Source organism: Achroia grisella, unplaced genomic scaffold, assembly GCF_030625045.1.
Source record: "Achroia grisella isolate CSIRO2021 unplaced genomic scaffold, CSIRO_AGI_Agris_v1 utg544, whole genome shotgun sequence".
Classification (NCBI taxonomy): Eukaryota; Metazoa; Arthropoda; class Insecta; order Lepidoptera; family Pyralidae; genus Achroia; species Achroia grisella.
The window spans coordinates 4,229,877-4,253,414 of NW_026712929.1; the positions used below are offsets into that span (position 1 = coordinate 4,229,877).

Consider the following 23,538-nt stretch of genomic DNA (forward strand, 5'->3'; position numbering starts at 1 on the left):
TTCGCGGATAATTTAAGAACAGTACATAATGCTTTGATTCTTTCTTGTGTTTATAATAAATTATGGATAACTATTTGTGAGAAGGGTGGGCAGGGTGAGAACACCATATGAATGAAGGCACGTCAGCTAGTTTATAAATTGTTGCAGCTATACATATATTATTTTCACTGTTATACGCCTAGATGTATGTTATATATATTATTATTTTCTATATACATAGATGTTTATGTTTATATAAATGAAGATATCCGCAGAATACCAGCGTTGTGGCACCTTGTTACGTAGCGGAGACCTATTCGATACCACAATTAATGTGGTAAAAATAATGAATAATTGTATTTAAAAATGCTTTTTATGTGTAGTAATGTTATTTATGCATGTAAGTAATTGCAGATAAACAGCGGAGGTGTATGAAAGGCTTGACATTTCGTCACGTAGTGTATGCAACTGTAACAATATGTCGCTGCTAGTTTCTACACGTTGAAATAGTCGCTCATAATCATAGTAATATAATGGGCATTAGTTATTGTGTCTAATGCAACTTTTTGTGTGACTTGCGAAACGGATTGAGGATAATAATGACGCACGTTTAATAATATTACGTAATTTATTTCTGCTGAATCTTGTTTTCGTGGGAGCCTTTGTGTTTATAAAATTATATGCTATTATATGTTTATCCGCGATTTAGGCCACATGACTGGGATATGTCAATATATAGGCTTCCTAGATTGCCTCGTGTTTAGCGAAATCAGGGCCGATTTTTTATCACGGGCCACACTAAGGCGTTGAGTCGATTTTCTTCTCCACCACTATACTATCAGGACAATACACACAGCGCCACCTAGACACAAGTCAAGCTAGCTAAAGCTTGTGTTATGGGTAGGGAAATACAAATACATAGATTTTTTTTCTCGTAAATATATGTTATACATAGAAAACGGAATCATACTCATGAATATAAAAGTTTGTGCCGTGCGAGGAATCGATCCCGCGATCATCGGAAGTAAGGCGGTGTACTAAATCACTAGACCACGGAGGCCGTCAAAACCATTGCTCCGATATTGCTCCCGATTTTAGTATACGACACTAGGGCGTATGACAGTTTTCTCTATTATTTATTTAAATTTTCAAGTTTATTTCAATAGGACATATCCAATAGATTGTATACTTGATGAACTTACAATACTATACAATAATAATTATTTTAATAGATTACTAATATATCCTTGCCTTTGGTATTGGCATATACTGAACACGTGCCTGTCATCTCGTGATCTCATTGAACTGGATACAATACAGGTGAATTTTAAAAATATATTACAACGGAATATTAAAAAGTGTGGACTTTGGTTGTGTTGTCTGTAACCAACACTAGTATAACTTCCAATCTTTAACCTTTTTAATTATAAACATACAACTACGCATTGATAATATTTGCAACCAGTGAAAACAATCGAAGTATGTAGGTATTCATAAAAATATATAGTTAGGTACAAATATTGATCTATAAAAAATAAAAGAATTTTATATAATCGTAAGCATATCAACCAATTTTTATTACGATGGTGGCATATAAGAATACAGCCCATCTGATGATAAATGGTTACCATACCTATCTGATGGTAAACAATAATCGTCGTCTCTATATATGAACAGCACCACGGAAATCATGTTATCATGTAATAATTAGGTATGCGTTGTCCTTCCAGAGGACTTAGATGCCATGTTTCTTATCCTGTAATTTGAGTAGTGTGATGCATTATCCAACAGTTTGTCGTCATTTTGACCGTAAACCGTAAAGTTTAGATTGGTAGCAAAATATCTTTTAATGACTTCAAAAAACTCCAATCATATTCATTTGATAATAATGATCATGATTATTAATTAATTATATAATCTATTGTTAATATCTTTTAAGTTGGGAATTATCTGCGACAAATTATATTGCCTTTGTAAATATTATTAACATGTTTCTTTCAACGAGTTAGATGCTGGCCATTGGAAACTGCTAACCACAGCTTATAAACATAGTATTATAGTATTATATATACATATAATAGTATTATACATAATAAGTATCTCTAGAGCAACTAAAGAGTAGAGTAGTAGAATGGCGCAACAATAGTGGCATCAGAGCTGGCAAAATACCATAAGTCCCGGAGACTTCAAAAGATTCTGATTCGAGAAGAATACTATATAACATTATACGATTAACCACTTTAAAAATAGAACGTAATTTTTTTAAGACTTTGCTACTATTCGCGAAGACTAAGGCGTCATGATTGCAAACAAGTTTTATTTGGGTTTCCCAAAAGGAATAAAAAAAATAGAATAACATAACGACAACACGGTTAGTCATTCAATACGGGAAGTAGATATAATTTTGCGGGTCATATGTAATGAGATAATGACCTTTATTGGTAATCACACTATTACGTGTGGTGAGACGAAGCGGTAGGTATTCGTGAGTACGCCGTGCGTTTCCGTGCCCTTGTCGTGATCTTGAATATAGATCGTGCGAGCTGACAGAGTGAACTGCAAGTGTCACGCGGTGCTGTGATTTAATCTTTAATGAAATGATATGAGGCACAGAAAGTAAGCAGACATTATGAAGGTCAGAAATATATACAATATGCATACAAGTGAATAGGTTTGGTATTATTACATTCTTTGCACAATGGACGCCGTTTCCTGTTAGTTTTGGATGTGAAAGATTTTTTCAAAAATTGTAACTGAATTATTATAAATTTTATATTAGAAAAGACACCCGTGATTCTAGAGCTAACACATAGATATACCACTTATAGATTCGTAAAAAAAGTAATAATATCACAGTGAAAATTTTGATAAGCTCTCCTGTAAAATTTACCGTTTTGCGTCATGGCCCTTTGGCATTTAATCAGCGATATATTTATTACATGTGTACATATTTGCTAATTAATAAAATTATTACGTATTTAATTTATATATGAATGTAAAAACTGTATGTATGTATATATTTTTTAAACTACGATGGTGGCAAACAAGCATACGGATACGTAGCATATGGATATTGGTGAAGACATCGCTTATTTTACTTATAAAAAACACAATCCAAAGATAACTGAATATTTACAGATCAATGATTATACAATTTTTACGTTAGCAAGGCCATCTCAAAGACAGCGGATGTCTTCGGTAATTACTAGAAATTGTTTTAACATTGACTAATTGTGTATATATTAAGTAGCACTCAGATTTCAATAAATTTGGAAATTTATTTTATGCACAGGTGAAGTAAAAACGTAGAGCTTTTTTGTTGAAAACGGTTAATAATGACAAAAAATGGTATTCAATTATCGAAATATATATATATATATAAAGTACAATTACAGTTGTTCTAGTTACTGGGTTCGCATCATCCTGAACAGCGGGTCATTTAATTTTGGCCTATCGGGTTAAAAATTACCAGGGTAGTTACCAGTCGTCTGCTGAAAAAGAAATGTCAGGACCTCAAAATCGGGTTACATTCGTATAGATCCTTATGTGTGGTAAAGATACATATAGTACACTCTCTGTCTGTTGTTGTTATTGTTCAAGATTAGATCGTAAGTTATACACGATATATAGACATTGTATATTCTACAGTTTTGACACGTGATTTTCATGCGAGTGCCATGTTGTTAAAGGTTTTGATAACTGCGCCTAATACGTGTAATATACTATTTAGTAGGAATAGCCAGGAATACTATTGTATAAAACAGTATTGTCACAATATTATTTAAAACTAGTGACCCGTACCGGCTTCGCATAGGTAGAATTGTTATAATCTTTTTTATTCTTTCATCACAAAAGCGTAACACGGAGAGAACTGTTCGGTTGTCTGTTTTAAGATGAAATTTTCACAGACTATATTGTTATATTCAGGCTATACGATAGATGGCATTTAAATAAACATACGAATGAAGTCACAGTGAAAATAAAATACTGCTCTGTTTATTTACTGGTAATTTTCTGTATAATAGGTACTAAATTATTTTTAAAATAAATTAAGTAATTTTAAATTAATGAATGTTATTTATTTTCTCAAATAATGATTTTATATATATTAATTTTGTATGAACCTGGATCATATTGCTGCTTGTAAACTTTTATTGAATTCGGATGTGAGTAAGTAAATATAAGAGTCGAGTAACACTCTGAAGATAGCTGTGAATTAAGATCTGTTATAATATTACAATCGATGTTTGGGATCGCTAAAACCCCCGACGTTCCAGCACTGCTATGGTGAGGAGTACCTACCTATTCCAGTCCCATGTCCCTTTTTCCGCGTGCTACCTATTAATATAATTAACTGATAAGGGATGTATCTTACTTATTTATTATGATACACTTTATTCCCGGATGGACAACATTTTCAGTTACTCATTGTGTAAATTTTATAACATCGGATTTTTTCTTCAGTACCTAAATATAAATTACAGTTGTCAATTAAACATCGACAGAGTTAAATTGATCTGAATATAAATAAAATTTCCTATAAAATATTATTTTTAAAATATCAAGCAACACCGTGCCTAGTTACGACAGAAGAATAAAATAACAAAGTAAAACCGATATATATATTATTGTATATTATTTAAAACTATTTTGAATAATATTCTCGTCATCTGTGATATAAGTATCGAACTATTACGATCTCTTTTAATTATTAAAAAATTAAATGGATATCCTGACACGCAAAGTCAAATCCAACGGACAGTTGGATACACGTCAAGTGAATGGGGCTGGTGTATTTTACAAAAACAAGTAAGTTTATCCATTCTTTTTATCTTTATGTATATTTCCCTAAATTTGATATTGGCTAAATGAGAAGGCAAAGCCAAATATCAAGGAGAAAAAAACAAGTAAGTTTATAAAATTATAACATAAAATCGAATCATTGCAATTAAACGGATTCCTAAGCGGACTCGCCTTTTTCAAACGAATTATTATATTCTTATTCATTACACTGATTAATTTTTATATGGTGGTCTTGCCGTTTAGACACCGCCTCACTTCCAATAGTCACTTGAGTATGATTCTGTGTATTAGTCTGGCTGTTTTATATGTATATATTTACAAATAAATGTATCTATGTATTTATATCACTTGTCTAGTACGGATAAGACAAGCTTGACTTAACTTAGGACTAGATGGTGCTGTGTCAATTGTTCTGGGTTGTTGTTATTATTAATATTATTATTAGTCCTTACGTAACTTTTGTACATTTGTGAAATTCATATCTGATTTTTTTCTTAATGTATAGATGTCTTTTTTTTAGTTGTGACCCAGGCTGTTAAGCCTCCCATATTGAGAAGAAGGTTTCTTTGGTAAATGAATTTGTATTTTATTCATAAATTTTAAAAAAGCAAAAGGCCTTATATGTAGAGACTCCAAAATTAGCTAATATTTGATTTAGACAAGAAGCTAACATTTTAATTTTTTTACATGTAAATACATCTTGTAGTATTAAATATGGTACCTAATTATGTACAATTAGGAAATAATATTTTTCTATACATGTAGTTGATAATTATTAGGAGATACCTGTAGCGTACCTTACCTGTAACAATGATAGATAAATTTTAGCTATACTTAAAAGAATAAAGATTAGTAGTTCAAGTAGATTGCGAATGATTTTGAATACTACTATTACTACTACTTACGAATAAGTATTGGTTATTTTTACAAATCAACGCTCAATTTTTATTTATTCAAGCTAACTATTGTAGTTAATTTCTAACGATTAGGAAAGGAAAGAGATGTGTTTGAACACTCGTAGATTTAAACAATAATCTTCCAGCAATAAATCGATTCTTGGAAGCGGTAATAGCTTACATCTTTTTTTAATGTAACATGAACGGTAAATCTGATGGTAAGTGGTAATCTTTGCTTACGTACATGTATAACATGTTATTATGTTACTCTTGTGGTACTTACGCGATACAAATCCCGACAACAAAAATATCATGGCTCCGTACGAGATTTTGGTTGAAGGGCATAGAAATTTTGTAATTTCAATGTCCTTCAACCAAAACCCATCTTACAAATAAAACGCGCATAAATAAGCGAGATAGAGATCCACTCGGACGACTTTATATATGTTAGACCTACAATGAAAGTCACTGGCAATTTTTATATGTTCTTTTATCCATATTTAAAATATCATGTTCTTTATGTACATTTTGTTTTATAATGTTTTATAATGCTTCTGTCACTGCGCTCTGCTATAATATATCTCGATTAAACCTACCCATTGTATCTATGTTGGGGTACAACATATGTTTTATACATGTTTTTTATAATAACTACATATATAGTTTTACATATATGACATAAGTCAATATAATTTTTGTGACTATACCGATGCCATTTTCTTTGCTCGTCTCGTCTTCAATATCCTTCATTCACAATATACTTGGTATAGTACATATAAAACATACCATCCGCGTCGTTTTTCTCTAAATCACTCAACGGATTTTGAAATGGGCTCATAAAAAAGATTATTAAATACATATGAGTGATGGTTATATCTAAGTAATTTCGCAACAGGTTGCTACTATAATTATATCAGGCGTAAGCTTCTTTTGCATAATGAAGTCAAATGGTAGAGTTTTATGAGCAGTATCAAATTAGAGTTGATTCCCTTTGTTCGACATGAGAAGCCTTATCTTATTAGGTTCTTATAGAAAATGTCTGGATTTATTGTGTACTATTTATTTAATTTAATTATATATTTTATTTTACACCCGGTACAACTAATATAAAAGGCGGTCTTATTACTAAACAATCTCTTCCAGGACAACCTTTGGGTAGTATCTTTGTCCACAAACATAAATTGTTACATCCGCTTTAGACCAATTACTATTTATTAATCCTATATATATATTTCTTCGATATACAGCATAACTTAAGAAATAAAAAAAAACAAATATAATTCAAAATAGTTTATCTACAGCTACAGATGTTTGTGCAATAAGTCAAATATAAATTCAAAATATAATTAGCGTCAAAATTAAATTCGTCTAAGTTTGTAAGATTCGCAAAAATAACATTGCAAACGCGGGTACCTAATGATCAAAGATGCACGCCGCATTTCTTTAGTCATTTTAAAATTACTTTCGACGGTCGAGATGACGCAATTCCAACTCATATTGCGAAGCTTGTGCTCTAACTTGTCTCATAACGGCTCAGTTGGAATAAAACATAAGTTATGACGAATATATTAATGTTTGAGTTCTGACAATAAGAAGAGCGCATTTCTTTTAGATAACGTACGTAACTTTTCTATTTACAACTGTAATATTTTATTACACCCAATATAATAATGTAGTCACTGTCTCTTGTCATTACAACTTGCATTTTGATATTTACTGTTGTCTATTCATTTAGAAAGAAATTCGAATTTATAAAGTATATATTAATATTATAACTTTAAATTTTAATTCAAAACTGGGCATTAAAATTAGAAATAAATATTATATTTGTTATGTAAATGGAATATTACATATTTTCAATTACATTTGAATAGTTTGGGTACAAATAACACAATTTATACAGGGTTTACCTATGCTTCTGTACTGTTTACAGATCTATAAAGAATGGCAATATTCTTTATGACTTTTATCTAAGTGGTGAATATAATAATAAATATAAATATTTTGAATTTAGAATCGATGTCATTAATATTACGATTAGTACTACCACAGATAAGAGAATATTACAAAGTACTACCTAAGTCCCTATTGTCCCTCAATAACTTTGTAGTTCTGTGTCGAGGGCATGTCGAGGCTATTGACCATCCATCATCGACCGACCAGAATCCTACTGACATACAATGTGACGTCGCAATTATTGTATTAAGAATATAGGTATATTTGTATATTAAAGATAGTAATATAAAATTACTATTGATAGTATCTGATTTAAATAAGCAATGTAGTGTAAATTGTTGTAAGTACTTAGTAGTAGTATATTTACGCTTAGTAATTTTTAATTATAAAAATATCCTAAACAATTCACAAAGAGCTATCCTTCCTTAGAGGAGATCAGTGAGAGTTCTTCATAAATACAATAGAGAATGTCCAGATCAATACAAACAAATATAATCTTACTTACAAATGTTTGTAGTGTATCGGGATTTAATCCATGATTATGGGTAGTAACGCCAAGTCGTAAACCGCATGGGGCCCCCTGTTAATAACTTTCTATGAAATTAAATAAAATCCTTATATTATAAAACATATTCGTCAACGTTTTTGCTATTCTATACCCATAACAAAATCTACTATTCACAGCACAACTTATGCTCAGTTTTGGGATGAGATAATACTGTGCGAGTTGTCTATGGTTGTTTATTATAATGTTGGTAACATACACATTACGTATAAAAGATTTTTTTTCAGATAGTGGAGCCTATGAGCTGCTCATGTAAGCAGAATGGCAGAGACTGTCCCGCTATACTGCGGCATAGGTAGGCGGTAGAGCTAGCAAAAAGGAAAGTAGGAGAGTACTATAGATACTAACATATTGCATTAGTGCACCTCATTCATGTTATCTTAAATCATACCCAATCAGGTATAATATACAGTTATATACCTATCTCTGCAAAACATTGCTGTCATGTAGATTGATTTGACTACCATCTATTTTCATGTTTACTAATATACTATTAATTGGAACTGCCTCAGATCTAGCGCTGGCAAATAAAATTGCCCCAAGAATAGCCCGAACTATTTTCATTTATGAGATGGGGTATCTGTATATAATATGATTTTATCTGTGGTTATATTTATTTAATTAATAATTTTATTTAGTTCGAAATGTGGTTTATACCATGGTATTTGATGGATTATGATGACAATATTCTGTACCAGAACATGACATGCAAAATTAAAGTCGAGGCTCAAATGTGTATGTACACTTTATATTTTTTAGCATCGCCAAATAACGTCTATGATATTAATTATTTATTAGTCTCATAGTATATATAATTAAATTAAATTTCAAAGTATCAAACGTCATGTAAAGATGAAAGGATTATAACAATTTTTTACTATTAGCTTAAAGAATGTTCCATTCTTTACTAATATAAGAAATCAAATCGTTCATTTGTAGATTAAAAGATTGTCTTAGGTAGTATTGTTCCTATTAAACTAGTAACGGATAGCACGTACGCGATTACATATCTAATCGAAATCCTTTTCGATCAAGTGAAGGTATTAGAATATACAGAGTTACTCTTTCTCGTAATACATTCTTCTCTTAAAGAAAGTGGCAAAATGTTTATTCTTTATATCAAGGTATAGGGATAAAGATAACTTTACGACAAGAATCCCAGTTAAGGTAGTTAAAGACAAGACCAATACATAAATACGATATTATATACATATGTAGGAGATACAATTATATAAAGCGAAAGTTTGTGAGTATGGATAGATGTTTGTTAATCATTAACGCAAAAACTACTGAACGTATTTTGATGAAACTACAGTCTGATATATATATGTAAGAATATAGATATTCTGATTTATAAGCTATATGCATAGCTAGTAAATAATGTAAAAAAAACTTCATCATCAGTAGAGTCGTAGATCAAATCCTCTCATGAACAGACTTACGGCCACCATGTGATACTTGATCTAGTTAGTTGAAATAATTGTAGACAAATAGCAATATCCTATTTTTCCACTATGTAATATGTACAATATGTTTTTTTTAAAGTGGAGTTGTAGATTACGCGAACATTTTCTTAGAGATTTTGATTATATATCGGACTTCCGTGACGTTTTCTTATCTTTACAAAGTCATGTTTATATCTTTCTATTAAATTATTATTTCATATTGATTTACGTCATCGTAAGGTACAGATAATAAAGCCTGTGTGAGTGACTTCCCCGTGATAAGATCAATATCTGTGTCAATGCTCATATCTGTCTATATATACATTACATTATGTATGTATGGATATGAAATTCATGAATATTAACACTATGTCAATCAAACATTTTCCCGCCAAATCCAAATTTTCCGCCCCTTATCACTGTAAGTAGTAAGGCGCACACGCGCTCCCACGTTTTATTATAAAAACTAGCTGTTACGTGCGACTTCGTCTGCGTTTCCGACGTTTTTCGTAAAATAAGTAGTCTATCTCCTTCTTCACGGTTCAGTGGTTTTGATGTGTTTTCCTAACATTTCCCTTCACTGTTCTGCTCCTATTGATCGTAGCGTGATGAAAAGTATACTATAACCTGCCCAGGAGTATGAAACATAATTGTACCAAGTTTCGTTATCCGAGTAGTTTTTGTTTCTATAATGAACAGACAGACAGATAAAAATTTTACTGATTGCATTTTTGGCATCAGTATCGATCACTAATAACCTCCTGATAGTTATTTTGGAAATGTATTTCAAGTACACAATTGACCTCTCTACAGATTTATTATAAGTATAGAAGATTATAAAAATGTATAATGAGTTTACTTCTTTCCGGATAATAATATCTTTAGTATTAAATAAAAAAAAAAAACCTTAAAAGAGATGTACTATCTATACTAATATTACATAAATATCTGTCTGTTACTTCTTCATTACTAATCGCCTAAAAGAGTTTTAGCAGGATGAGATGACATTGTATCATGAGTAGTTGTATGCTAAGTTTTATATAAAAAAGGCATCATCTACCATCTAACATCCGTATTCTAGCAGCTAAACTAGAAACCAATGGAGTTGAATAGATATAACGAAGTTATTGAAATACACCGGATATTATTTATGCAGGGGACAAATTTGAATCGGGAATAGATGTCATATATTATGTACTACCTCTGGTTAACCGTAACAACCCTAACAGAGAGAATAAATCTCTTTAATATTTGAGACGTCTCTAAAATTTACGTAGAATTAGAAGTGTAATTAGCCTGCTTACAATACTGCCCAATATTTATTGATGTATATATATATTATTTGGAATACGCCGTCAACAAGTTAATTTCGATTGTTAGAATAAATAAGAACTTTTTTTTAGTTGTGATTGTAAAAATAGATTTTATAACACTTAAATGCCACATTTAATTAAGAATTTACTATTAAAGTACAGTTCCGGATTTATTTTACAGATTTTTCGCCTTCAGTTGTATGTTCGCCGCTTGAAAAGCGTTTATATTTCACTAGCTACCCGCCCTGGTTTCACACGGGTGAAGATATATTATAGATATAAACCTCCCTCGTGAATCACTTTATCTGTTGCTATAACTGCATTAAAATCCTTTGCATAGTTTAAATAATTTAAGCGAACATATATCAGATGCGAATTCATTTTATCCTATGTGAAGATATAACCCCCAGTATAGTGTAGAATCGTAATTTATATCATGTAGAGTATTATTATATCATTTATGTATCCATTTTTAGGTATATATATAAGGTATACCTATAATGTTGTACATTATATTATGTTGACAAATTAATTTGACTTTCATCAATACTGAACTATATATATAATAGTATTTTAATTCTTTATGAAATAATACGTTCTAAATAGGGGTGGGTGGCCTGTGGAGACCGCTACGTTCAGTGGACCCGGAAGGTAATATAGAATTAGGAAATAATGATCAAAATGAAATCATATGCTCTTTATAATGTATACGTTGTTAGTTCATTTATAATGGATGGAAATTTTAATGATAGAATATATTATTTATCGAGAGTTTATTCAACTTAGTTGACGAATAGTCTATGAATAATTATGAAAAGATTATTAAAGGCTTTAAACAGTTGTTTTAAAATTAAATTAGATATTTTGACGGTCTAGCGGTTTAGCACACCGCTTCATTCCGATAATCGCGGGTTCAATTCCTCGCCCGGTGCAAGCCTTTTGTATTCATGGGTGTGGTTGTTTGTACCGAAGTTTTTTATATATTATGAATGTACTTCTTCTCTACTTACAAAAAATGTAAATATTTATAACAGGTCTAGTACCCATAACACAAGTACAAGTGCTTACCGAGGGACTAGACTAGACAGTATTAATTGTTTGGGAATAATGATTTCTTTAAATTATATAGTATATTAAAAAATAAGTAAAATTATTTTTTGAAATCTGGTTTATGGTATTTATTAATCCGATGATTCGAGAAAACAAGGATACGGTTCACTTGGTAGCGAGAAACAACCATTAGAAATATTTATTTGTTCAACTACTTACCTATGTACTATAAATATAGATTGATCAATAATGAAAAGGAAATTGTCGTAATTGTTTCCCACGTTGTCACTGATAGGACCGGGTCAAGGACCTAGCGCCATCTACTATCGGGTGGCCGCAACCACAAAATGGTTCGTATCGATATCGCTGAAAATTTTCCTGCTTTCCCAGGAGCGAAACCGCGATGAGTCCAGCACCCCCCGCGCACCGAGACAAAAGTAGCGCTCCGTTCGCCGCCGCCAAGCAGTCGCAAGCGGCCAGCGGAGCGAATTGTACGTACAACGTTATGGAGCGTGATCGCATCGGACTATGGGGCTCCGGGGACGGACAGTCAAACAGCCGGCTTTCGGGCCTCGACCGGCTCAAGCATCCCGGACTCAACAAGGTACGTAATATTCAGTTATGAATGACAGATCGATGCCGTACGTAATACGGTTAGGTCATGGTTGTACGGCCGCGACCGAGCGGAACTGCTCGTCTTGAAGCAAATCGTCACATGGCTGGCTTTGATCCGTTTAGAATGGTTACCGGTTTAATAGCGGCATATATCCCTATGTAACTAACTATTGTATTATAATTGAAACGTTTGTTTTGAATACCCGGCGTCAAAGTTCACGTGTGTGGATTTCATTGCAATGTCAACAAACTTGTTTGAGTTTTACGTAGAACAATTGAATGGTAGTCCAATTGTTTTGTTAGTATAATTATAATTCAGCCACATTACACTTAGCATTAGGTTTATTGAATAAAGAAAGCAAATTAAAAAAGCAACTATTTATATTTACGTTAAAACCTTGTCCCTGAGATCATAATTTCGACTTATTTCACACACTATATTTTTTTTAGGTACCTATATCTTCCTTTGAAGATAGTATTCTTTATATATTTATCTAACTAATTAAACATATCTAATCTAACTTTTATCTTTAAATACTTTTAGTTTTATTAAAGATTCCATAACATTTAGTCATATTTAAAAAAATGACTGGTAATTATTACAGAAAAGGTACTCTTGACTTTTCTAAGCAATTCCACGGTTACATTTTGCAAAGTCTGCTGTTAAAACATTACTATATCAGCTGACAAATAAAGTCATGTAATTTACCATTCAGGGTTTTAAAATAAATATTTTAAAAAGTCCATCATTAGTTTAATAATATTTATTATACATAATAAAACGTGCCGGCTTGTCGGCGTGTTAATATTTACTAATCAATCACGCATAAACAGATTTTAGATGAAATTTGTAAAATATAATATTTTATTAATACATAGGATAATTTTAACCTACGTATATATTATATCTATTTTTTATTATACACAAATCGTATTAAAAATACAAGGATAATATTTCTTGTAATATTTGTTAACAACCATCCTTTGCAAATATTTGGAAGTAGTAAATATTAGGGATCATATAATATTTAACCATATTCCAGTGTATAACCTGGAATATGTTAATTATTATTTATTTCGGAATATTACGAATTCAGGACAAATGCTAGTCTAACTCATTTAATGTCGTTGAACAATTTGTTAGTTGCGTAACTCGATTTAACGCTCCAGTTTTATAAGGTAATAAGTTCTTAACAGGTCTAACGGAAGGGGTAGCGACAATGGGGGCACGGTACTTATCCTATTATTATATTTGTGTATACCCTTACATTCATAAAACCTTACACCCTTTAAAATTGTTTAGTTCACTCATTTGCAAATGTCATAAAACAAACTATATACGAAAACCGTTATGTCTGTTGTGTCAGATATAATCTACAGAGATCGATATTATCATTATATTGTTTAAAATGTCCTACCTATAAGTATTATGTCAGACTTTTTGTTATGAAATCGAATTGAGATGTTATGAAGTCGAAATCTTAATATTTATTCACAACTTTGATATGATAAAACCATTATTATTTTGTCGTCATATTAGAATTATATTTTGTAAATTCCATTCATTAGAAAGGAGGAGTGGAATAAGTCTTATTATATATTTTTTATCCTGTGAATTGGTCTGCCAAATGATTTGACCGGCCGCTGCTCTATGTGTGAGTGGTATTTTTCCTCTTCTGTTGCGATTACATTGACTGAGGTCATTTCCTGATTATCGGCATCGGTACCGTAGAGATCTACCTATATCTTTTCAATATACAACAGAATTTATTTATTTTTATACACTATGAAAAAAAAACATAATTAAACATAACATTTTTTTTATATGAAGTAACAGTTTTGTTTTGGTTGTTGATGTACGATGTAATACGGTGCTAAATGCATGGAAAATATTACGTTATCAGTATTAAGTACGGTCTGCAAAATCTTATTGCGTTGTAATAGGATATGTTTTCATTGTCTCTACCTATTATATCACCTATCCTCATAGTAGAAAATAAGAGAAATTAGTACTATGTTATGTGTACTTATAAAATGCATTTGCGTACTATTCGGCGCGACCGTTAAGGTTCTCGTCGATAATGAATGTAAGCAAGATCTTGTCTGATGATAAAATATAATTTTTAAATTCCTAGTCTTCGTCTTCGTATACGTCGTATCAGTCTATAGTCAACTGTTCTGTCTGTTCTAATTATGTCTTATAAGCTTACTGCTAACAATTATCAGTAAATGAAGGATTTTTTTAAATATACTAAGGTTTTAAATATACAAACATTCAGTATTTGATGCTAAACAAATTATTATACATTCAGAGATTGCGTTAATTGTTTTACACGTTGTGTAGGTAATTCTTGGGATTCTATGAATTCTTAATAAGTACCTTGAGAACTTGAGTAGGGTTATCTGCATGAGTTTTCATTCATTAATAATTATGGTTTAAGATGCTGGAAATTCATTACACGAAACTAGTTTAAACATGCCGTGAATAGTCGAGAAATTTACGAGTTCGCAGGAATTGTGCTCCCATCAGCATCATGAATGTGACGTTAGTTTATTGTTTACGAAATGTATTGTACGTGTTGCTGTGGTCTGTATCAAAGTTCGGAGAATAAGAGCGAGAGGGAGAAAGAGGTAAGTTTTGCTTATTCTAACCTTCCTGCAGACTCTACCACCTTATTTACGTCTGGGGTTTTTGTTTCTATTTTCTGTATTACGTATTATTTTGGTATCATATCTTTAATGATATTACATTAGCCTTCAAATATCAAAGTTCTGAGAATAAGAGTGAGAGAGAGAGATAGGGGAAAGCCTGTCTTATTCTACCCTTCCTGCAGACTCTACCATCTTATTTACGTCTGGGTTTTTTTGTTCCTACTTTCTTTATTACATGTTATTTTGGTATCATGTCTTTAATGATATTACATTAGCTTTCAAATATTAAAGTTCTGAGAATAAGAGCGAGAGAGAGATAGAGGAAAGCCTGTCTTATTCCAACCTTCCTGTAGATTCTACCATCTTACTTACGTATTGGATTTTTTGTTTCTACTTCCTGTACTATGGGTTATTTTGGTATCACATCTTTAATTATTTTACATTAGCCTTCAAAATTGGTCATTTATTGAGGTGTGTCTTGTTTCGTCATACAAACAGGTTTTGCGGTTTAGAGTATTGCGTGGGTTCACTATGACGCGTGGTATTTCTCAGTGTGATGTTTTAATGTTTCCCTAATATCAATAGAGTTGATTATTGAATTATTAATATCTTATCCACAATAAACGCGAAAATGTACTGTTTCCTTTTTCGTTCCTTTCTTCCTCGCAGTCTGGTATGATATTTATCATAACATTCTACTTTTTTGAAATTGCTAAGATATTCATACTCATATGAGGGGTAAATGTCTGTAATCTAAAAGCGTGTTAATGTGTATTCTTCTTCTTAGTCTTTTATTGTTAAGTTTTAAGAATATTATTAGATAATTTTCGTGTAACTTTTCCCCTGTTCGTATATCTTTGTATAGTTTCCGTACATTACGAATATGAAGGAAGACGGTAAAGATTGTGAGATGAGATACAATACGGTAAAACCCTTAATTTTATCACGGGGTCTGATGTTCTATGATTTAATCATCGATAAACCGGTGACGTGTTTGAATCAAGGTAAATTGAAAATCATTGCTCGAAATCTTTTTCAAACACCAGTCAGTATTTACATACAATATTTTTATATAATATCGTATGATGTTCTTAAGCATTTTATTGACGATGTGTTAAATATATATATAATGTGTGTTGTTCATTATTATGAATCTGTTTACCATTCTATTCTAGCCACCTAACTTTTGTCTTTTCTCCTCTACCCAAAGCCTGTCTGGAATAAATTGCATAAGCAATATCGTCTTTTGTACACTATTTCTCTGTAAATTTTGAGTCCTGTAATTTATCTAGTACGATAAATAAATATTAGTTGTCCAGAATAGCAACGTATGAGTGGTGTCACGGGCGTCACACTTCGACCTTGTTCTTCATGTAAATATATGGACGACGGTTGTCCTTACCATCAGGTAGGCTGTCAGCTGATTTGCCATTACTATCACATAAAAAAAAATACCGTGTCTCCGTATATCTCACTTACGACTGTCAATGTCAATTGTAGGTCAACCTTTTAGGTATATAGGTAGTTAATACGTTTTTATTATCTATGCAAGTAGGTTTTAATAGGCATAATCTGTTTTTATTACTTGCCCTAATTTATTATGGATAGAAATAATAACATTTATTTATAATTATACTAAATACAATTTTAAAGTAAATGAATGGCAAATATGTATATACAAGAACAGTACCACCACCAGCCGACACACGTCATACTTTGATAATATTCTGTCTTTGAATTTAGCCATTGTTACATTTTGGCTCTTAGTTATAATGTTTTATGACTGTTAGAATATGATGACGTATTACTAAATATACATACTGTTACGTTCTTGACACTCATCATACGTTGCCATTTTTTTCTTAGTTTTCACAACATAGAAACAAATGTATATATTGCTGTGTCACGGTAAAAATAGGTATGACGGTAGTGCGAGATGAGTCACACTACTACCATTGGTATAATACCCGGTAAACGGCATATTCCACTGTTACAAAACACTATTAGTACTACGGTCACAGGAGATTTTCGTCACACATTTGAATGCATTTCCGTCGACAAAAATAGAAATCTTTATATATATGTAACGGTGACTATAACATCCGTAATTTTAGTATGTTATTAAATTTGGCAGGATCAGTGTAATTTACAATTATATCTGTGAAAGTGTGTTTGACTTTCTGTTTGTTATCTTTAAACGGCTGAACGGTTCTTAATCGTTATATATGATAGTCCTTAAGGTGTATATAATATGGACCAACATTTTTATATAAATAACTAGATACCCGTACATGTATTATATAGATAATTTTTACTCTTGAATCACTCTTAACTATTGTTAAAAACATCATTAAAATCAGTTGCGTAGTTTAAAAAGATCTAAGCGAACAGGCAACGAAAGCGACTTCATTATATATTATGTAAAGATATAAAAATGCCTGAAAAATGAAATGAAAATAAAATTCCGAGGATAGATTAACTTAGGATGGACATAGGCTATCTTTTATCTAAAAAAGCAGATAAAGTGGGGAACAGGTAGTAATTCTATCACATAATATATAATTACGAGTAGGTACGTGTTTTATCCTGCAATTGATATACGAATAGATACTTACGTCATTGATCGCACCACAGTATCGTATGATTTTGCTGTTATAATATAATAAGCAAGCAAAATCTAAGTGTTTTTGGAGTTTTTATATCAGTAAACGTTACATCGTGACCATGCACGCCCATTGGTTAATTCGTGTATGATCATAATATTACGGTATTTTACAACCATCCAATCTCTTTATTATTGTATATATTTTTCTGACTGTACTCCGTATCTCTTACAGGGTAGGTTCCTTACATACGATTCTTGTCTCATTAACTTAAAAAAAATGGTATTTTTTCTTATATAATATAAGTCTTGGTTGCTGTTGTATAAATCTGGAAATGATTTTAATACATGTATTTTTACTATAATTTGGATATAGGGAAGAAATAAGACATGAACAAACTATCTACGATCAATGTTTAATTTAATATACTGCAGTATGTAACTATTTAAATGTTTAAAGTGCATTTAAATATAGATAAAGCAAGAGATGTAATATAGAGATAGAAGCAGCTGGCATTTCAGTTTCTCTGTCTACATCATAAATTATATGGCATAAAACTAATCTACGTCTCTACCAATAAATAATCACTAAAGTTCTCGGTTTTGAGCGAATCCCCAATTGTATACTAAGTTTGGTGACAGATTGGATAGTCTAGTAATTATCATGGTATTCAGCTTTGGATATAGATATATATATAAGTATTTATAAGAACTTTATTGATTAGCTTTCAATATTACTTGACATCTACCAAGCACCTATCAATTTACTCTCTAAGTGACAAAATTAGTTAGATATTTAATTTAATTTAATTAATTATAGATTGACAGTCTCGGTGGTCTAGCGGTTTAAAACACCGCTTTCCTTCCAAATCCAATGGTTGCAAGTACGATTCCTTGCATGATACATGATTCAGTTATATTCATGAGTATGCTTTTTGCATTGGTATGAATGTTTTTTATACCTAACACAATTATGTTATTAAAGAAAATGTATGTCTAAGTATTTCTATCAGTTGTTTAGTACCATATAGAAATGTAGGAATATAGCATTATAATTAAAAATAAGTATACGAACTCTCCTTTATTCTGGGCTATTTTTTATTATTACTTATTAAAAAAAAAAGCCCATTCTGGTTTATTTTTTAAGAAAGCAGAGACAGAGAGATGCATAAGCATACAATATAGATATTTTAGTGAAGTATAATAATACATTTTAGATTTATTAAATACAGTAATGTATATTGTATTACATTTATACATATAACAGTATTGATTTACGATCGACACGTGATAGATGTTCTATAAACTACCATTGTAAAATATTCCAAAGGAAGTGTCCTCGTTGTTCATTAGCATTCAATCGATACTGTTTATGCTGAAAATATAATTGTGGTTCATGAAATAATAATAATAATAATAAGAACAACCCAGGATTACTGTAACGCATTACTGCTCTGTTTTGTTGTTTAAATGAAGAAAACACATAGATTAAGATAGTTAAATATATGATTGCAATACAGTTGCGAACTAGTCAGACAATCAGTGAAATATATTAAATAACATAACATATAGAATGTATAGTACTAAAAATATAAATTTTAAATTAATAAAAATATCGAAAGATTACCGGCGGTCGGTCGCCATAGTGTATTTTAGTCCCAAGCTAAGCATAGCTTGTGTTATAGATACTAGATAACTGATAGATATAATTAAATAAATTTTTTTGTAAATGCATACACAATATACGTACATAGAAAACATCCAGATAAATACAAACAGTTACACTTATGAATACAATTATACCGTGCAAGAAATGGAACTCGGGACCATCGGAGGTAAGGCGGTGTGCTAAACCGCTAGATCACCGAGGCCGTCAAATTGTGGTTAAAGTGCAGTAGGTATGTTAGTTATGTGAAATCTTAATTTTAAGTGGTAGAGCTCGTTGTATGATCACGCGTGGTTGTGCAGCACGAATAGGCCATTTCGAACCGCGAAATACCACACCTGTTTACAGTATCGGCGTAAGTGTTATTGAGTTTCCTATGGTGAATTGAGGTCTCGAACGCCCATCCTCCTCTTTCCTATCCCTTATCTAATTCCTTCCTCTACTCATCGCTTCTTAACAAGCCAGCAATTCCCCTGGTGCTCATGCGCGGCGGTAATAATTTACCATGAGGTATGCCGCAAACTCTGTTTCCCCTTATACTATAAAAGATATCGAAAGACTAAAATTACGTAATGGTTTTATTGGAGTAATGAGCATGTGATATTTATATACAATTTTATTATGTGCATATATACCTTCGTACTGCGTTATGCCATAATGAATATTCAGCGACTTTTGATTATAGTGATAATGAATATGTGGAATGGCGTATGCTAAACTACTCAAATGACAATGGAGTAAGAGTGGAACAAGGTTTAAGAGTGGAGGATGATGTCGTGAGATTGAGTTTAGGCTAATTAGTCCTTCGTGGCGAATTTACCAGGAGCTAACTTCGCTATTTCGAACTTGGACCGCATGGAGGTCGTAGGTTATTAGCAGTGGGGTCTTTAGTTCTAACAGAACAATGCGGTATTGTTAACTGTCGACGTAGTGGTGGACGCAACAATTAACATGCTCACATTTCGTTTGGTATATTTGAATCCAATATGGCAGGGATCCAGCATACCGGTCGTCTGTCTCTCGGCTTAATTTGTTCTTATTGTTTTCAGTATCGGTGTTAACTAATACTGCAGATTCAGTAACAAATTGTCAATTTTTATTGGCCAGATTAAATCTCACGAACTTTCGACCTAATTCATAAAATGTTTAGTCACTTGTTCACATCGTTATCTGAGGCCAGTAGTGGAAAAGGAAGCAGCTGTTTTAATTAATGGCTGATAAGATAATCAGTCGCAAAACCATGTCCCCTAATAAGAGTCTTACCACATAATTATTGTAATTCTATACCTGTAGATACTCCAGTATTAATTTATTTATATTATACAATTGCTACGGAAAATCACTACGTAGTTATCTCTTGTGTAGTTTTTATATATATCATTATCATAATTCTATGTCGAGTCACTAACTTGTCTGAGATCTTATATATAAAAATAGTGACTTTGAAATAAACATAGATTTTACAATTGTTTTTTCAGTTGATGTAATTTTTAGTCAAAATCAGTAGTTAAAAAATTTTCTGTATAATAGTTTTTATAGTTTTATCAGTGTTTAACTTTCATTCAATTCTCTTTGCTGACCCGGTAAGGGATCTGGTCTGAAGATATAACTAAATTATGGAATTGAGAAATATTTTTTATATTACAGTGGTGGAAAATAAGCATACAGCCCATCTATTATTTAACCATAATATTATTTAACCAAAATTTTATTCGGTATTTTTTTAATTCGAAAATGGATTCGAATGAAATTTGGTACATAGAATTTTGAGCAATGCCGCGTGTTAACACCAATATAACATCATACTATCGTGACTTATAACTATTTATTGCAAATAATCATATTACATAAACTCTGTAATGATCTATTGTTGAATACAACTTGTATTTATTCCAATACTTATATAGTTTATTGGAATTAAAATATCTATCAGTACTCGAGACGTTTTTATTGAATGTCAATTATATAAACATTACTACTTCCTTATACCTTCCTTATATAATTGTTTAATACCAAAGTCAATCTGCACAGTTTGTTTATAGAATTGTGTAACTAATTTGCAATAAAAAATATTGTTATTGATCAAAATCTTATTTTGTTATACAATAATATCGTTAATTTATTCGATTAATGTTCTGGACATAACAATGATAAAATCTTCATGGCAGTGCCAGTATTTTAAGAAGTTTAACAACTTCGGATTTATATGATACTAGATGGCGTTGGTATAAGTTTATTCATTTTCTAGATGTCGATATTAAGATGTCCGCGGGAATTGATATAAACATTTTGTTTTTTTTTTGTTGTATTTAATACATATAGAATAACCACAGTGGAATGATTTCTCTAGTTCAATTTACTAACTTAATCATAGTACCCCTGTGAATAATACCCATAAAAACATCGTTTCTTATTTCTTTTGTAGATAAAATTATTTTTTACCGTTATATGGATTGTCATAAAAAGCAAGCAATCACACTGTACTTATATATACATACATATATAAAATAATGGTTTCATTATATATTTTTGTCTTCAACTATACTAATAAAAAATAGGGAAAGCTAAAAAACAAGGGAAAATATTTTTGCCCTTGTATATTGCCCTTCAAATGTCAGTGAACTATAGCTATTTAATATGTCTCTCCGTATAATAAAAAGGGATAAGTAATCCTCACGTCTTGTCAAGAGAGGCGTTTGAAGTGAAAGCAGTCGGGTGTACTGGCGTCCGAATGTTTTCATTTCTTTCTATTTACCATGCTCTCGTCAAATTCTCGAATCGGGGCAAAAGATATTACGAATTACACAGATTCAAACCATTCATGACATATTCAATAAAATGAGTTGTTATTTTCTCGATGAAAAAACTAAAAATGTGTTGTGTGTTGTTTTGTTAGTAACTTGATCTCATTTTTAAATTTATTTTATGCAATTGTAATGACAAATAATAATATGTTCTACTACTTGAGAGGTTTTTTAAATACTTATCTCTTATTGTGGTAAAGATTTCGGGCAATCCTTTTGTAGTGGATCTATGGAGTTTACTAGACATGTATATGTAACAAAGACCTAGAAAAGAATTTAGCCTACAAAAAAAATGTGTATGTAAATTTCTATAAAACAAGCGATACTATATTATTAAAGTAAATACAACAAAATAGGTTTTTAGCATTACTTCGGCAAATCCTGGATAATCCATAACGTTGATAAGTTTTATGAAAATAGAAAATTGTAATCCCTACGAAATGTAATTAGGATGTTCGTTAAATATTGCCATAGGGATGGATTAGCGTTGCCATGACGACCTGATAAAGTCGTCGCTGTATGAGTTAACACTCCGCGTACCCTTATTAGTTCGATTCTATTTGTGTTTTGGTTTACATGTGTCTTTATTGATGTTTTAATAATAAACAGAGTAATGAACGATCTAAGTGATATAGTACAGTTTTTTATACTACCAATGTGCTAGAATTACTGTTGAAAGTATAAAGCTGGCCGTAATAGAATAAACCTTTTGTACATTTTTATAGAACGTCACTTTTATATCTCAGGAACTTTCTAATGTCAACGTATTAACCATAATAATTTTAATATATTTTAATATTGAATTTACTGCTAAATTCTGTTATTTCCAAAAGTTATATACATGCAAATACTGACCCTGTAACATAGAGTTTGGGCCATGTAAGCAACATGTTTAGAATTTTTTTTTATAAAACTTGAATTAATATGTCTTTTACTTTTGATTTAATTTGTATATTTATCTATATTTAGGCATTGGTTCTAATGGCAGAAGAGTATAATATTAGCAACATATGTTATTTTTATACTCAATTATATATTTCATGTAAATATAAAATACATATATTTTGCATAATTTAAAGGTTATATAATGAAAATACTTTTATTAATTACATATGTTCATATATTAATAATATTAGGAGATAGACAGATAGTATTGATTGCAAACTTGCCATGTTAACCTCTGATAAGGTTA

General features: G+C 31.1%; 1 protein-coding gene across 2 annotated transcripts in view; it reads left to right on the plus strand.

Annotated features, from left to right (window-relative positions):
- Nucleotides 1-23,538, plus strand: part of LOC131847936 (NADP-dependent malic enzyme-like) — a 46,274-nt gene that overhangs the window by 5,279 nt on the left and 17,457 nt on the right. Inside the window, exons 1-2 of one of the 2 annotated variants that reach the window (XM_059197663.1) lie at nt 4,703-4,788; nt 12,398-12,611. In XM_059197663.1, the coding sequence (XP_059053646.1) occupies nt 4,703-4,788; nt 12,398-12,611 (300 nt within the window). Of the gene's footprint in view, nt 1-4,702; nt 4,789-12,397; nt 12,612-23,538 lie in introns of those variants that run through there. The other variant, XM_059197664.1, reaches the window with a different exon arrangement.